The 18,560-nt window shown below is 38.2% G+C and overlaps 2 protein-coding genes across 3 annotated transcripts; both read right to left on the minus strand.

Moving 5' to 3' along the window:
* Window positions 1–438: 438 nt before the first annotated feature.
* Window positions 439–8,435, minus strand: LOC110042698 (mitoferrin-2-like). The gene is made up of 4 exons (XM_089284238.1): window positions 7,968–8,435; window positions 5,829–6,051; window positions 3,001–3,057; window positions 439–2,077 (listed from the first exon to the last, which is right to left on the minus strand). The coding sequence occupies exons 1-4, from the start codon at window positions 8,082–8,084 to the stop codon at window positions 1,548–1,550; spliced, it is 927 nt and encodes a 308-aa protein (XP_089140364.1). The 5' UTR covers window positions 8,085–8,435; the 3' UTR covers window positions 439–1,547.
* Window positions 8,436–10,261: 1,826 nt separating this feature from the next.
* LOC110042695 (fibronectin type 3 and ankyrin repeat domains 1 protein-like) lies at window positions 10,262–18,517 on the minus strand. 2 transcript variants are annotated; one of them, XM_089284206.1, is made up of 14 exons: window positions 18,035–18,517; window positions 17,361–17,520; window positions 16,599–16,637; window positions 15,806–15,968; window positions 15,300–15,424; window positions 14,537–14,618; window positions 14,348–14,425; window positions 14,000–14,065; window positions 13,353–13,518; window positions 12,995–13,040; window positions 11,765–11,859; window positions 11,346–11,423; window positions 10,925–10,969; window positions 10,262–10,795 (listed from the first exon to the last, which is right to left on the minus strand). In XM_089284206.1, exons 3-14 carry the CDS (start codon window positions 16,603–16,605, stop codon window positions 10,691–10,693), a joined length of 1,056 nt encoding a protein of 351 aa, XP_089140332.1. In that variant the 5' UTR covers window positions 16,606–16,637; window positions 17,361–17,520; window positions 18,035–18,517; the 3' UTR covers window positions 10,262–10,690. The 2 variants fall into 2 exon arrangements, with proteins under 2 accessions (XP_089140332.1, XP_020603720.2); XM_020748061.2 differs by lacking the exon at window positions 17,361–17,520.
* Between the last annotated feature and the right edge of the window lie 43 nt (window positions 18,518–18,560).

Here is an 18,560-nt window from a genome sequence, read left to right on the forward strand (position 1 = left end):
CCTAACTGTACCTAAATTTGTTGGTGTATGATCAAAACATCTTTAGATCGTCTTCGGAAATCTTTGAAAATCTTTGGCAATCTTCGCAATTTTTCAGAGATGTTCGGAAAAGCTTGTCTGGCATTCCGACAACTTCCAGAGAATCTTTGGAAATCTTTGGAAAGTGGTCAGAAATCTTTAGAAACTTGCCAAAAACATTGTTATCTATTATGATTATTTTTTATAATAAAAAGAAAGTTACCTCATGGCTTGGAGATAGGAAATTTCTCTTTTCATGTTGAAAAATATCTAACCTGTTCTGTGTGCTCACTCATGAAATATGTTTCAACACTTAAAGAGAAATTTTGTATCTCCAGGCAGCCATGTACTATCCTCTACTTCACTGGGTGAAATCATCCAAGATAAGAACAAGCAACACCCTATAAACCAGAGCACAGCTTCCAATCAATTATGGTAGTTTTATTTCACAAATTATGCAGGGATGCAATCTTTTGAAACTATATTCTTCAGAGCTCAACTGGTAAAGCCCTCCACAATTGATCTTGCCATTATACACTGTCTGTTAACATCTTATGGCTGGATAGATCCGTAATAATTATTCTACACTACAACAAGTCATCAACCAGTTAAATGGTTAAACTGGTAAAAGGGCTTGTAGCCCACAGAAGGCACAGAAACCTAGCAGAGAATGTCTTTAGTCCTGTCCTTTCATCGACTCTGCGACAGGATCTGTGCCTCAAAAGAGAAGAAGAAACGGATAAACACTGTAACAGCATTTTCTTCCTCAAAGAGCAGCCACCCCAAAATTAAATTTAAACAATACTGATTACATTGTCCATCACCATTATCTTTGATTTGTCATGGCAAACAAACACACAGACATACTCTCCGTGTGAAACTCTGGCATAAAATTGCAGCTTCTAAGACATGTATTGCTTTTGTAACAATCTAGTAACAATGATCAGACTCTGTCACAGACTCCTTCTAGGTTCAGATCATTACTCTAGATTGAAGACACTGTCCATAGCCTTCAAATGCAGAGTGAAACAATCATCCAGCATTAATATTTAAACTACCTACAACATGTATTCCTTTAAACCATATTCTAAAGAAACATTGTGATAATGCTGCAATGCACAATTTAACATTACGAGGCTATCAATTAAACTAACAGGAACACAGGAACTGGTCTGTAAACTCTGCAGCCGAAATTCCTCTCTCCCACCTTGTTTGACTTCCATCTACATTTTCAAACCACAGCAGTAGAACAATGGAACTGGCATATGACCACTGAAGCCGAAATTCCATTCTCCCTGCTTGGATGTCTTGTACATGTAACTTCAATACTGCTGTGGCTTCGTCAGAAGATTCGAAAAATGGCAGAGCACTCTGCGACCAAGAATTCTCCTTGTTTCTAATCTACTGCGACATTCCACGGACTAACCTCGAAGCAACACTTCAAATGGCTTCCTTGTATTGCAGATGTTCATTTCTGTTGAAGATGAACCTGGCATTACGCTTCGCAGCCAAGAGTTCTCTTTCTCTGTTTAAATTGCTGAGAGTTCTGTCTCTGTCAAGTGCATGAAATGTTTGAAAAACTCATAGACTGACCAGCAGATGGCACAAGATGGCATCTGATAAAGCACTCTAGCTTGAAGTCCTTGGAAATAGCCAGAGAAGCCCCGTAGTTTGTAGATGGAGCGGAATGCTGTGAGCATACCGCTCACATAGACAGCATGTCCCTCTGGTCTAACAAGAATACCCACAGCACTCCTCTCTTGGGTGTTAAGTAATGTCTTTGCCACATCCAGTGGCGTCGTCAGAGCAGCGGCTACTGCTCCAGCAGAAGCGCCTGCTAGCACATGAGTCTTTGGATCGTATCCATGCGAGGGATTAAGTTTTTCTCGCGCATATTCATACACAGTGAAGTGCAAGCACTGAAACGGTATGTTCATGGAGAGTTGAGTAGTATAACTGCGGTAGAAAGCTCGGATTCCTTCCTCTCGAAATATAGTCCTGACACAATGAAGTACTCCACGATAAGGGCTGCCATATATCTGCATTCTTTGCTTGACCACTGGTTAGACACCATGAAAGTGAAATAACACAAAATTAGCATTTTGACAAATTTATCCAGTACCACAGGGCTCGAAATTAACTTTTTCGTTCGGGAGCCAGCTGGCGACTAACGGGAAAAATTTGGTCGCCAGATCGTAAATTTTGGTTGCCAACTTATTTTATATATAACTCACATGAGAACACTAACATGATTTTGTACGTTACTTTGCATGCAAGAAAGTCACAAATGAAGAGCTAAAACTTTTGAAAACAGCACGAGTAGGACTTATAAACTGTTATAAAGATACCTTTGTTTTCAGATTATAGGGAGCTTAAGCACGCGCGTTTTTGAGACGCGGATGGCAACCAGAAGAGAAGATTTCGCATGCTTGGACTGTATTGTCCCCCAGATTTTTATACTACTCATCTCTAATGAAGAAAAGATACTTAGCAATGTGAATATGGTTGTGTGAGGACAAGTTTAAAGTGAAAAAAGCTCACTTCCGGTTACCGTCCACGTCTCAAAAACATGCGTGGTTAAGTTCCCTGGTGTTTCTGGTTCGCAGGTGATGGTTTTCTTCTAAGTTATTTTAAATGGAGCGAAGCACAAACACTTTTACGTCCGTGGTTTTCGTAATGACACAGACATTATTTTAGTGGGGATGGAAAGGTGAATTGTCTGCTAGCTACCAGATCCGAATAATTTCCCTATCTAAAGATTTAAAAACAAAAGTTGTGTTGTGGTCATCTTTACTTATCGTACAAATCGCGAGTCGCCAGTTGGCGACCAGTTCTGAAAATTTAGTCGCCAGTGCTCAATTTTTGGTCGCATTGGCGACCAGTGAGTCGCAATTTCGAGCCCTGTACCAGCAATATGTCCAGGATTTTTGAAGCATAAAGTGAGTACTATGTATAAATAAACTATTTAGTTGCTAGATACACCTTCTATTGGATTCATTGCACCATCATGGAAGACTGTAGCGCAAACACCAGCAAGACCTAATGGATGAAGGTAAAAATACAGAAACAGTTAATGACTGTGGACAAATGTGCTTTTGCCTACATCAGTAACTACACGTACTCAAACATTAGCCATTAAAACATTTGACCTCAAACCAGAGCAAGCCATTAAGGTTACAGTATACCTTCAGGGGTGTCTCGCGCGCAGGCGATGTAGTGCGTGCAGTTTAAGCTGTAGATACCTAAACCCGTATATCAAATTAAAGCTTATGGAGCTGGCTATCAAACTATACCAAGAATTTTGAAAGAAAATGAATTGTCGAAATTTCACGACCACTAAATGCGAGCGCCCGAATCACCTTTCGAAAGCTACAAGTCAAAGCGAATTTCGTTTTACGCCAATTTAATTTTTTCCTCGGTTTCAGGGCCCAAAGCGCTTAAAAAACGTGTCTGCGTTTTGGCATATTCAATTGCAGTAAAAAGTTACAGAACATTTTCGAAATAGAATTTAAAAAATGTGGAGTGATCGTACAAAAATCGCTCTCGAAGAAAAAGTATTTCGAAATTAACAATTCCCAGACACGCTTTTGTAGTTTATATGTTAAACTAGCCACTGTCCAAATTTAAGAGCAATTGAACAAATTCCCTTTGAGTTGTAACTCTTTAAAGTGTCTGCTTCAAGTGAAAAAATTTATTCGAGAAAACAGCGCTAAGAAAAATTTTCTGCTTCGCAAACAAACTCCGCCCACAAACGCCTTCAACTGGGTTCTCAGGTAACTAAGCCAATCAGTGCAGGGAAAGTTTACTACCGTTAACCTCCTGGTGAAATTTACGTGCGAATCTCTAAAAAACTCTTGTGTTTCGCAATGCGCTCAAGGAACCGAAAGCAGAGAGAGGATTTTTCTGTAGCTCGGTTTTTCTTGAAGCTGGTCTGGCAAAATGGGGAAGACTAAAAAGGATAGGAACGCTAGAGTGGCTGAGCGAAGGAAACAAACAAAAGAAAGCGCGGAGAGCAACTGTGTGTGGGCAACTGTGCATGAATAATATTTCAAATGGTCTCAATGAGTCCGACGATTCATCGATATCGGACTCATCAGAAGAGTCTCTGTCAGGATCCCTGTTATTGCCGTCAAGTTCCGAAATTTTTACAGAACCTTTCTTTTCTCTTACCACAAATATTTGCCCGCCTTATACGATAACTATAGCTTCATCCGCGTGGCGAACTTTCGCTTCTTCACTCATTGATGTATTTTCATTCGTTCTTCGCTGTTTTCGCTTTTTCGAACTGGTCCATGGTTTAAACGTGGCCTATGTTTACTTATAACTTAATAGAGACACGCCTAATACCAAAAATGCTGGGTAGTCAGAACAACAATGCTGATCAACTGAGTAGTCAATTCGTGACATCCATACAGGTTATTCCCGCGAAAATCGTCTCGGTTGATTGCATACGCGCCATAGGGCTGTCAATCAAGAGGTAAACTTTTACTTCCGGTGAAAACGTAAAACCGCCATTTCTCCGCCAATATTTAGCCTTTTTCAAATTTTTTTTTCAGAAATTAGAGATTATTCTTCGACCACTATTTTGACCCAAAAATCCAAATTTGAAGAAAATTGCCGACCCGAAGGTATACTGTAACCTTAAACATACATGTGAGTACATTTATTGAGGTTACAGTTAAAAATCTTTTCATAGAGAAGGAGGTAACAGTATATATACATACAGCATAAAAACAATACCTAAACCCTATCAAGTTTAAAAATATGTTGAAGCAGTAATGAAAGGTACATGTAACACTAAATTTGGATAACAGGAAATTTATTTACTATATTTTAGCAAAGAGTGCCTCCTTTCTGGAAAAACACATTTTCCCGAGAAATAAAAATAATGCTGAACCACTTTGTAACGTCCCCAAATAGTATAAAAGCACAACAAACTACAGTTGAGCCCCATTTACATGGACACTGGAAGCACAACAAAGTGTCTGCCTCGAGAGGGGTGGGGACTACTATCCATAATAATGAGTTGTCTGTATTAATCAGGTGTCTATAAAGCAGGGTTCAACTGTACATGCAATCAAACCATTGCTGCAGTGTCTTCTTAAATGACATCTGGTGCTGCAACTCAAAGAAAAGTACAACTGTTCTGCAAAATACCCAACGCCTGCTGGATGTTGGAGAGTAACCTCTGGGACATGCAGCTTTCATTGAGGGGTTTCTACTGGTACATGTCCATTGAATTAACATTTACACATTATAACACTGTCGTGAATTAAGAATTGACTGCAGGACTCTTTGGTAAGAAGGACTTGATAGTGATTGACATGCACATTGTAAAAAAGTGATTGAATCTGAAATCTGCAAAAAACAAACATGCTGAGAAGGAACCTGTAAGGTGTTTTATAATGTAACACTGCACAGCTGTTATATATTTCAATTAGTAGTATACACAACCCCACAAGCTTTGTAGCTTTAACTCTTATCGTGTCAAAATAAAGGTTTTATGTTTACATGTGTGTATGTTGTTTACTAACTAATTCAATGTGATGCCTTAAACATCGGGCTAAATGCCAGGGATCTTGTAGAAACACTATCAAAAACACTGTCAACAGTAAACATACATTGTGGTTCAATTTCTCTGAAAAAAACAATTTGCACATGATTTTGAACATCACCAAAGGATTTACATGCAAGACATTGTTTTATTACTAACATGGGAATTTGGAGAAAAAGTGAAGATCACCTCTAACCTCTTCTCAAATTTACAATGCATAAGCATGGCCATAATGATAAGATCACTGAACACTTACCATGTGAAATAGGGTTATACTTTGTTTGGTTTCCATTAATAAACTTTTTTGTCGCTTCATATGTGCTGAAGTATAATGCATGAGCCGGGCCTGCTCCTATCGCCACCACAGTCATTCCTCTGAGAGGGGCTAAAACACCTTCTTTTGTCACCATACTTGTGATTGCATGATAAATATTTCTGTAGACAGCATTTGGATGTGGACACAAGCTCTGCATTCTTGTCTGCAAAAAAAATACCAGGGAAAAACAAATCATTATTTTTCCTCAAAAACAACATGTACATTAAACTGGACAGGTTTGATTAGTAGTTTCCTTTGTTGTGCAGTACCAGAAAATATCCATACTCCCCCCACAGAAGGGATTGGAATTTCCTGGGGGGTGGGGGGTTCTCTAAGACCCCAAAATTAAAGAAATGTATTAAGTTTAATTAGAATTTCCAGAGGGGTGGGGGGTCTTGAAAAAAATCCCTTCCATGGGCGAGGTATGGATATTTTCTGGAACTACACATTCCACTTTAATACCATAATCCCTAAACAAAGAAAAATGCAAATCAATCTACGTGTAGTTCAAAATCATTTTCACCCAAAATTCATTTCAAACAATGACATTCAACCTGACCAAACTCTTAGTTATAATAACCTAACATCAAAGCTCATTTCCACTCATGTCTTAGTAGGAGGGTTGCTTATTTGTGTGGTCATTACTTTCAAAACTTTACAGTGATAACATTTAGATGAGCAAGACGGTAATCACCATATTGACAAAACAAAACAAAGCTTAATTTCCTATGTTTAAAAGATATTTATAAATCTGATTTATTTCTGAGTTGTTACTTAGTTATGATTTATATTTTCCCAATATCCTACAGCTTTCCCCAGTAACCTGATACCACCAAGACTTAGGAAAAATTTACATCACACAGGGTCACCTTAATTATACGAGCTGGAACACTTTACAAAACATGACATGACACAATTTGGCTATTCTTCAGGTTCACTGAGGTGCAAATTGGTGACACTGCCTGTCTAGTCTATAGCTAAGCAAAATATAACATTGTGTGCAGATGCCTTGTTAAATGTCTTTTAGTGCCTGCTGTGAGGTTTGAGATTGCATATGACCTTCTACTGATTAACAATTACATTTAAATGACATTTGGAAAGTATTCTCCTGACTCATGGACCCCTAAATATAACTTTTCAAGTTGTTATTGTAAGATAGTTGTGTGCTGGTATGTAGATTTTTTGGTATGCAGGTTACATAATTATGCTAAGAAGTTGATATTTAAGGAGTTTGTCCTTTGGGAATTGCCACTTGATGGCATCTCTGCTTTTGATCACTTGTGGAAATTTTGTTTTAGTAAAAATTTCCGTGTTTTTTTCTTTAGTACATTTGCTGCATTAATAACTATCCTAGGGCCAAAAACATATTTGCTGTTTATGTCTGATCAATAAACGAGATGGCCCTTCCGATACGAATGGTGTTTTCTTACTTGTACTAAGTTAGAAATTATTTTGTTTTCATTTGACTGCAGAGTGATTGGACAACAATGTACAACAATGTACAATATCTTCTCAGAAGCCAACAAGTTATTCAAAAAATATTTTAAACAGTTCCATAAATCTGTAATTTTCGGAGACGAAAACCACATTTATTTCCGACTCTCGATAATTATAAATACTTTTGATATTATATTTAAGCTCATGGGTGGCAAGCAATCATTGGACAGTCTTCACTCAAGCTTATTTACGCGAACGATTCCAATATTGCTGACAGAACATCGACAACGTGTGAGCTACGAAAATTACGTCGGAAAACAAACATTGTAGGGATCACATTGTAAAATAGTTAAAAGATCATAGCTGGTTATCATATGTACAACATTCTTACAAAAAGTCCTGATTAAAAGCTACAAACCATTATTATTCAGAGAAGCACAGCAAAATAGAGAGGAATGACCTAATATCAAATTTCACAAGGAAACGCTCTCGGCGACCAGCCCACACAACCAGACAGTTGAGATATTTTTATTTTAGCCCACCAAAAAGAAACCATTCACCATGTGAAAGTCTACAGAGGAACTTTTATACTCTAGAGTTATTAAATTCTAACAAGAAGCCCGTAAAACGAATTGATCGTACCTTAACACAATCCACAGGGTACATTACACAATGTTCCATCACTCCAGCTAACGCGCCTGCTGCAAGATGAACTGTAACTTTCTCCGTTGGCAGGCTCTCGTATTCCGAGTCGTCCATAGCGATGGGTAAAGTAATCGACTCCAGTCTTGCAATTGTTTTAAGAACGTAAAATACGACGTAGATTTGAGCGTTTCGTAATACCAAAACTGTGCACACTTTCGTTAAACTGCACCCGCCATAATAGATTCACAATGTTAGGCTGAGTAAGCCATGTGACCAGTTTTATCCAATTAGGTGCAAGAATATAGAACGTGAACCAATCACAATTTACGTTTTATCGAGCAGAACGAAAGCGCGACGAAGTTGGAAACCACTGGAAACCACGTTGATGGCCGAAAGTACAAGACCAATACTCTAAGAAATAGCAATAATATGGTTAAATAAAAACACAAACTCGAGTTGAATGCTTCCCTCTTTGCACTGAATGCCGAAGAGCGATCTGGCTAAATAAGATCCAAAGAAAAATGGTTAAAACTTGTGGCGACCGAAGTTGTCATATCGTGACCATATTACGTCATCGTCTTGCTTCAGCGAATGCGGAACTTTTTTTGCTAAAAATAAGCCTTTCTTGGTACTCGCTTAATTTGTTCAAGCGCGAAGTCTCATTTTTCTGTCTCTTTTTTTCCTATTTCAGATTTTTAAAGGTTTAGTTGGGTTTTGCAGGTGATAAAATTCCAAGGTTATTCCCAGAAATTAAATCTCGGGATGTACGTTGCTGTTACCTATTTCCTGTTGAACAAGCTGTGTTTGAATATTTACTGCTGTAGGGAGAAATATCACAACTGAGAGTTACTGAGCCGGCAGGATTAAGAAAAGTCAAATCTTCGTGAAAAGTGAACCAGTCATAACAGTCGTTTTTAAAAAACATGACTTTTTTGATACCCAAATACAAACTCGTGACGCCCGCGAGTTTTATTTGAATTAGAAGTGGGAATAATTCCAAGTCATGAACAACAAACAGAGAGGTGTTCCCGTATTTCTTGGAACTGTCAACTATTTGAGCGAGATGATGGAAGGGTTTTTAAAACCGTCAACTATTTGAGCGAGATGATGCAAGGTATGAAGTTCACCTCTAAGTCCTACTCCCCAGGGCATCGTTCCAAAGCAGGAGTGGGTGGAGGGTGGGGGTGGGGGGGGGGGGCAGAAAGGGGGGTGAGCTAAACGGTGCAGGATTTGGGATGTGCCTTTTTATGCGTTATATAGAAATCTTGTAAGGCTTGCTGAAATTAAACACAAAAAAGAGAGCGGTAAACTGCATTCATGAAGCCACAAAGGGTCACTGAAACTATAAATTGGTCAGAAACTCTGGATTTTTATGTGAGTCATATTACATCACAGCCACTTCAGTAACTTGCATCATCCCATTCTACTTGCGGAACACAAATAGTTGACAGTTCCAAGAAATGCAGGAGCTAACGCCTGTCAGTTTGTTTTTCATGACTTGGAATCGTTCCATTTTTTAATTCAAATATAAATTAAACTCCGACATCACCAATTTGTATTTGGGTGTTAGAAAAGTCACGTTTTCAGAAATGAGTTATGATTTCACCGATTTGGCTCTCGTTTCGCCAGCTGAGGATTCTAGCAGCAGTAAATATTCAAAACTTTGTTAAGTAGGAAATTGCAACTTCCCGAATATATATGGAGGAAATGTGAGAAATGTGAGAAATGTGAGTGGACAGTCCGAGATTATTATCTTTTTACCGATTGAATTGTTAGTTATTTATATTATTTTTTTCACTTATTTCTTTCTCTTTAGCTTTCAAACTAGCAATCAGTTTTTATAAGCTGGACGACGCAAATAAAAGAACTTTGTTTGGTAATTTAATAAATCTAAAAAAGAGTAAAAAAAAAAAAAGAAAACATTTCATCGTGTTTGAACAAAATTAGCGTCTACCGTACCGTAAAGAAAGGTGTAAGTAACCTTCATAAAGCGCGGAAACTAAGCAACAGTGGCAGCAACAGTACAAGGAACAAACTGGAGTACGGCGGACTCCTTGGCTGAATTTGTTTTCAAAGGGGATAGGAAAATGGAATAAGCGAACGCTATGTCCGAGGAAACCGAACATCACTGACTGTGAACTTGAGAATCGTCCAAAGCGGGCTGGAGGCAATGTACGCTACACGTCGAAGCAAGGAAAGGCCAAGTTGCATGAATTAACTTGAATGTGTGTACACCGGGTAAAACATATGTTCTTTTCCTCTCTCGACTCGGGATGTTTCACCTACGTATGTGAAAGTTTTTTTCGTTTTTAATCGCTCTCAATCTTTACTTGTTCATTGGAGAAAACTATTATTCTATAGTTTTTTCCTCGCATATTTACAAATATCTTTTAACATCGAGACATAAATGAAGTACTCTTCAGATCTCCAGAGACAAACGTGTGGCAACAAATAACGCAGTGAGCCAATCAGAACCGAAACAGAACTTGTCAATCTGTGTAAAGCACGGGGAAAGTCAAGTGTGCGACTGTGCCTGATTGGCTCTTTACCTAAGTGTTCACTCTGATTGGCTAAATCGCTCGGCTTTGAGCTGACAGTTGTAACGAATGTAGCGTTAAAGTAACAAAGAATCAAGCCAAACATTTTGCTTTCAAAAACATCTGTGGCACCAAACGGCATCGGCTGCACGTATTCACTTTTTCAAAGAAGCATTCTTGATATCAGCTGTCAGACAGCTCTACATCCTCTGGTTCAGTCTGGTCTTTTTCACCTTCAACATCTGCAGAACTTCCTTGCATCAGTGATGTGAGGTAAGCGGCGACTTCCTGTAACAACACGGAAAGAGAAAGAGAGCGCACGGTTAGAATGACAGAATCTGGATGTAAAAGGTTGCAGATTTAAATAATGGCCAAAAATGCTGTTTTATGAGGTCTTCACTTGTTACACCGGCATACCTTTCTTCCAAAGGACTTGGCAAAATCAACGGCTGTCTTCCCATACTGAAACGTTCAAAAGAAAGACAGAAATTTGAAAATAACTGACAACAAAAACAACATTCATAATAACGCTGCTATGGTATACAAACCACTTTTAACCTGCTGACGTTTGCTTAATGTAATATTAATACAAGCTTGGAACTTGGTTTTGGAAATTTTCTATTTTTATTTTTCTTGATATGTGAATGGCTGCACGAGAAAACCAAACCAAATTTGTAGAAAACATGAAACTCCCAGGCTCCAAGAAAATCAACCTTAAAGTAGAAAAGAAACAGTGCCTGTCATTTTTACATACTGTACATGTAACTGTTACTTCCACTAAAAACGGTGGAGGAAAAATTCATCAGTTATAGTTGACACAAATGAATAAATTACATACCTCATTTTCAGCATGTAAATTTGCACCATTTTCCACAAGAAGCTCAACCAAGGCGAGATTACCATTAACAGCAGCTGCCTAAAATATTTCCAGAGGCAATAGGATAACTAAATAAGTGTTACTCCATTGATACAGTCAACTGAACTAGAATCCAGTCAAATCACATCATGATGTTACCAAATTAAAAATTGACTGTGAATGCAGTTTCCATCCTCAAAACTGCCAAGTGGCATAACAGACATCCCCATTGCCCACATTACCATGGCCATTTTGGAAATATATATGGACTAGTTCTTTTATAACAAAAACTCCTTAAATTCCTTACAGCCCCCTTCCTCCACATTAAGACCCCCAAAATACTCTTTCTGTTACTCAAAAATCATTAAGGTATCTTTATTTGCCAATAAATTAAATCTCACCATCAGTGAAGACTTTCTGAATTTGTCCACTTTGTTCACATCTGCTCCATTTTCAACCAAAATTCTGGCCACGTCCACACTGCCATTCATAGAAGCTAAAAGGAGAAACAAAAATAAAATTGTATAATGCCACTATACCGGAAAAACAAACTGTAGCAAAATATGTGGTTAGATATGTGGTTAATAGGCCCTTTGCACAATCCGGTCACATGGTACCAATTAATCGAGTTAAACATGCTTTTGATGGAGGAACTCTTATCACAGTTATTAATGCCCTAGTTTTTCGTAAACTGTTTTATTGCTCAAACGTGTGGGCAAACTCCTCCAACTGTAACATTGATAAACTGCAATCTGTACAGAACTTCGGATGTAGAGTTGTAAGTGGTGCACGGAAATTCGATCACGTCACGCTCATACTAAAAGAATTAGAATGGCTGCCAGTATCAAGTCAGCTTTACTATCGGAGCACCACTTTAGCCTTCAAGTGCATGATGGGCTGTGCTCCCGACTATTTGACCTCTATTTTTATCAAACGTGCAGATATAAGCACGCGTACCACTAGGAGCTCTCAACAATTAAACATTCCTCTATTCAGAACTGCCACTGGCCAAAGAACATTTTATTATAGGACAACTACCATCCGGAACTCATTGGACCTTACTTTAAAACTCAGTAGAACTATTTCAATTTTTAAAAAAGCATTGAAACGTAAATTAATTGTAGAGTTTTCAAATTTGTGATTATCTAAATTAGAATGTAACATTATTAATTTTAGTATATTAGTATTTAATTGTAGTATTGTACCATATTGTCTTCGAAAAGCCCCCATGGGGAAAGATAATAAAGGATGTATGTATGTATGTATGTATGTACCACGGAATAAATTATGCTGGGATGCAAGTTACAGAGTGAGACTTTCAAAACAAAGAAAACTCGGGCTGGACTGGTACGAGTTCATTTGTTTTGGAAGTTCCCACTGTGGAACTTGCGTCCCAGCATAATTAATTCCATACCATGTGACCAGATTGCGCAAAGGGCCTATAGTGACAAAAATGTAAATAATTAGACAAGCAAAAACATGTGATCATGGAGGTCTGCAATGTGTTCAAAGGGCAAGCATAATAGGCATGCAATGCATGCAGATAACTAGATTTTTTTATGCATGCTGCATTTCAACAATCCAACAAGAGAAATAAAGTGTTTAATTGCAGTGTTAATGGAACTTCATACCAAGTCTTATTAGCGGAGAGCAACCAGAATCATCTTCAACATCAACCTGTTTGTAAAAAATAAAATTATCAAAATGAGTGGGAGTTGTGGTAGGAAGCCAAATAGTTAGCAACCAGTGGAGTGGTCTTGCAGGTCTTGGTTGGAGCACTGACAGTGATCAGTGTGTCATTTTCTATATTATTGAGGGAGAGCTATGACGGTGTTTGAGCACTGGCTAGCTCAGCTCCATTATCAAAATCCCTCATTCCACCCAGGAGAAATATTGGTATCAAGAAATGAATGGACAGTCCGACAAAAAATGTAATTTGATGGTAAAATGTAGTGTCTTATGACCCTTTCAATAATAAAGTGATCATACATTAATTCCATTATCCAATAGCCACTGTATACAGCCTGTTTTTCCACCATCCACTGCCCAGTGAATACAACAAGATCCACCCTTGTCCCGGGTGTCTACAGATGCTCCATGTTCAAACAGCTGATGAGCTACTTTTAAATGACCACCAAAGCAGGCCATCATCATGCTACAAAACGAAACAGTAAGGTGACTGTATCACACAGGGATATGACTAAGAAAACACTAAGTTGGCTTGAGCACATTAACAAGACTCTTCTGGCCTTAGCAGCTCCAAAGTCACAGGGGCAAATTGACCGGCTGTGAGAACGATTTTGCCCAGCTGGTTTGGGCATCTAGAGTAAAGTTTTTCTTATGAAGAAGTTCAGTTCAAATAGTTTTTCCTGCCTGTGAAAACCAGCTGCCCTAATGCTGAAAACCTTAATAAAACCCTGCAAAGTCTTTGTTTTTGTGTGAACCATTACAAGCAGATTTTCAAAAGTTCTCTTTCAGTTAGTGATGATGTTGATCAGATAAATTATCAAAATTAACACTCCATGTATTACATGTAAAATCCAAATGTAGCAATCATAAATAAAAGGAGTAATTATTAATATTAAGCTCGGTTGCAAGATAGCTAAAACGATAGATGGCTATTAATGAATAATCACCTGTTTTTCCCGCTTGCATTGGAGTAGTTGACATCAGCATTGTGTTCAATCAAAAGTGATACAATGCTAAAAGAAATATTAAGTTACTTGACTGTACACTTGGTTAAGGAACTGAAATTTACTTAAAAACAACAGATCACTATTAATAGCAACTTTTACTAACTAACTTTTACATGTGTGTAGTTGGCTAAGAATCAGATAGGAATTAATTTACAATGCAGCAGTTTTCTCAACAAATGCATTATATGATGATCACTTCAGCGCGTGGGGTATCTTTCCACCTCCTCTGCCACAACTTAACAAAATATGGACTTAAAATTTCTGGCATAAACACCTGTTTGTACCAACCTTGTGTAACCCTTTTGTGCTGCGACCATTAGAGGAGACATTCCAAATGCATCTGGAGAATCAACTAAGTTTTCAACACTGTGAATATGGAAAACGTAGTTATAACACTGAAATAGACAGCAATACTGTTGAAATTTGGCAGATTTATGTACATTGTTGGTTAGTAAGCATTGTACATCTTTGACCAACCTTTCTTCGAGAATTGCTTGCACCTTTTCTACTTCCCAATTAAGCACAGCACGGTGAAGATCATAACCACATAATGGGATTTCTAAGTTAATGGAGAATTTAGCAATAAATATTTGCTCTGTTTATTAGTACAAAGTTCTAATTTAAGCAATTATCAGTTTAACTCCCTTACATCAAGGTCAAGTTCCAAGGAAATGCTTTTAATGAACTGCAGCTCTTCAGACTGACCTGTAGCTACTACTCAGTGTTCACCACTTCATGCAGTATTTTACCTTATTACATGGCTACAGTAGCTCTGCTAGCATGCAAGATAAGCCAAATTCAGCAACGTGATTGGCTAGATGACAGGGCAGATAGGGTTATCTTACCCACTTGGGATGACTAGCTACAGGTATATCCCACAGGAAAATGTATGCAATATACCATATCATTATGTACTATAAAGACCTCTATTAGCTTTATTACCAAACTTGTTCAGTCAACATGATTGGATTTTGCCTCCATAAAAAGGTAACAAATATTCTGGCCAGGGCTGTTAATAAGGGCCATAACCTGTAACGCCAGTTACTACTGAGTATGTTTGATGGGCCCTGAATAGTAAACTTGCCTGTAGTTGATACAATTCACCATAAAGTAGCAATTTTGCTACAGGTGTAAAGATCAAGGCTACAAGTGAGTCAAAACTTACTGAAAGGCCTGCTGGTGAATGTTCAACCATGCATGTTGAGCTCACCTTTGCCTGATCAATAACCCATATACATACTTGTAGTAGTAATAGTTATCACTTGACTCCAAGGGCTATGTCCATGGTCATTACTGATGCGCAGGCGGTATCGATAAGTCTTGTTTTCATCCAGGCCTTTAAACACATTGCTTTTGGCAAAACCACTTAAAGGAGATATCAAATTAATATTGATTCAACTACTGGTAATAAGACATCTATTCCCTATTCACAGCCTACTGTACAAGCCAAAGTATTTGGAGAACTAGAACCACAATGCACTGTTAGAAGAAAATGTAGGGTACCAATAAAATTAATTTGTTGCAGCTGTTGTTGTTGTTACACTATATAAGTTGTCCTTTAAAAATATTTATGACATAGTTTTGTCAGTGACCACGTTCATAAATTAAACAATCTAAATATTTGGATCTAAGATCGAGACCTAAGTATTCTTGTGAAAATAATTTATCCGGAAGTCTGCATCAACAATAAGTATCCCACTTACAGCTACCTTCAAGTTTGCAACATCATTGATAACAAATTCTCACTTGTAGACATTTCCAAATCCTTTCCTAGCATCTTCTTCTTCCTCTTGGATACAGTATTGAAGCCTCCCTCCTGAGGTGTCTTCAGTAGACTCCTGATTCCAGTACAACTCAATACTGTTAGGCATAACCTTCCCAACAACAGGAGGTGCTGGCTTATCAGGAGCTACAAATATAGAAAAAGCAAACAGAAAAAGGTTGCAAAATGCAATGAAATCACTGTAATGGGAAGATTTCACACTGATTTTCCCCTAATTTTCTCATTAATTTTCAACCATGGTTTTCTGTGGTCTAGACATCTGAAAAATGATGTCACAAAAAGTACAACAATTGGTTTTGAAACCATATGCCTACGATGTAGGTAACGTCTGCATACGAGCTAAGTAGCCCACCAGGTCAGAGCTCATCCCAGTTTCTGTAGCATGAAGCGACTAGGAGTATTTCTACTCCCCCCTGGATGGGATGCTAGTCCATCACAGGGTTACCCCCAGCATTAAATTCGCTGGTACCCATTTATACACCTGGGTGGAGAGAGGCACTGTGAGAGTAAAGTGTCTTGCCCAAGAACACAACACAATGTCCCCAGCCAGGGTTCAAACCCAGACCACTCGATCCTGAGATAAGCTCACTAACCATGAGGCCACCGCACCTCCCACTGTGATGTAGGGTTCCACTTAAGTTATTCACAACCATTTTATGATTCACATCATTTGTATATGTGGTCTATGACTAATTAATGTAGACCGTAGAAAATGGAAATACAACATGGCAGATTTTTCTAAGAACTGAATCTTACCTGACATTGCTAAGCTCCAACATCAACTGAATAGATAAACTGTAAAATCACATGAAGATGTAAATTACTGGATAATGTTAAATGCAAAATATACACTCCAACTTCCACTTATAAAGCATAATACCACAGTCACCCTAATAAGCTTGGCGATACAAATGTGTTAACGCCAGAAAAGAACACATTTTCATGACGCTGCTTGAGGTGATAATGAGACTCAATGAATGCCAAAAAGAGGTTAATTAAGGGGCTTGAACAGTTCACAAATAAAACAATGTATGCTTTATTCCCGACATTCTAATTGTAAGTGCCTATTATTACACATAAGAGCAAAGCTAAGTGTTTTCCAAAAACCCACAGACAATACAAGTTATTCCCAGAGGACAGTTTCACATAAATTTTAAAAATGATTAGCACTATAGAATCAAGTCAATGGAATCGTCTATGAAAAGTAATAGTTGCTGCATCAAACTTCTTAACTTAAACCCGGGGTATCCAATCGATGGAAACCAGAGATCAGAAATTCAATTGATCAATCAATATCAATCAATAAAATTAGTTAATTGGTATCGATTGGTATCGGCCAATCGATGACCAATCGATAGCCACACAAAAACCATTCATCGATTGCTATCAATTGGCTCAGCAGCCTCGAACATACGTCACGCACGCTACCTGTCCAATTATCCGCCATTTTTAGGAAGCCCTGGGGATGAAATTGGTAAAACAAATTCCAACCCAGTCTTCTCAATGAAAAGAATATACCCTGTTGCACATGTACTCAAATTACCCACTTGCCCTTCATTGCCTTTCCGTGTCATAATGTCTACGCAAGACATCTGGGTAGAGGCTTTACTGAATATAAGGTGCATCGTCAAAGGCTATCATCTTTGCTGTTTTGGGGTGAACGTTGGTGAAGTGTTAACTGCAAACAAGAAGAGGGGAGAACGGGGAAACGCATTTAAAGTTGTGAACCTTAGTGGACAGCTCGGCAACCTACAGTCCGAGTTTGTGGATCCTCTTTGGCCACTACATGCAGATATTTCTGTGTTGTTCTCCTGTTAGCATTTAAGTGAAATATGTTTACAATTACTGCGTACAAAGTTGTGGCTTTTATGCGTCAATTCCTGTTCCGTCAATCTGCAATTAATCGATACCAATTGATACCAATTTATCTAGCAATTGGTATTGATAATTGATACCAATCGATAACCACACGAATCTTCGCCATCGATTGGTCGTTGATTATCAATATCAATCGATTAATTGATATCGACTGGTATCGATTGATATCGATTGTCATTGATTATCGATTCCATCAATTGGATACCCCGGGCTTAAATCGTAGAGAAAAATAAGACAGAACAGATTTATGCTGAGCTAAGCCTTTATAGAAGTAAGCTTATTTTAACCTCAAAAGGCTATATAAATGAGCTTACCAACAAGCTTGAGGGCACGTCTTGAAGCTTCTTCTTTCTGTTCATTAGCTTAATCCAGTGGCGACACAAAGCTTTCCACTCCCTAAGAAAAGTGGCAATCAAACATTATCTTGATACGAAAGGTAAACGCCATATTGACGGTTGCCATTTTTTCACCAGAGAATAAGAAGTAATTCCTTTTAGGAAAAGACAAGACAGAAGTGTCGGCAAAAGAACCGCTTCGTCTTCGTCGTCAGCTTCGTCGTCAGCTTCGTCGTCAGACTCGTAAATTCGCGCCACGCGCAAACAACAAAAATTGTCTCCCTAAGGGTAGGGTAGAGAGGCATCTCAGCTAACGTCAACAATTAGTATAAAATCGCCACTCTAAAGCTTATATCTTCCATAGGTGTTTGAATCTGATTTTTTGTATTTAACAGATAAGACTCTCTACTATATGCATAATATCATTTTGATCGTTTGCAAAAATATGACATCGCAAGCTATTCTTCCCGATCCCATCCTAGAAATAATCATTTTCGTACGCGGT

Source organism: Orbicella faveolata, unplaced genomic scaffold (assembly GCF_042242905.1).
Source record: "Orbicella faveolata isolate gen_17 unplaced genomic scaffold, um_ofav_v1 contig_1, whole genome shotgun sequence".
Lineage (NCBI taxonomy): Eukaryota > Metazoa > Cnidaria > Anthozoa > Scleractinia > Merulinidae > Orbicella > Orbicella faveolata.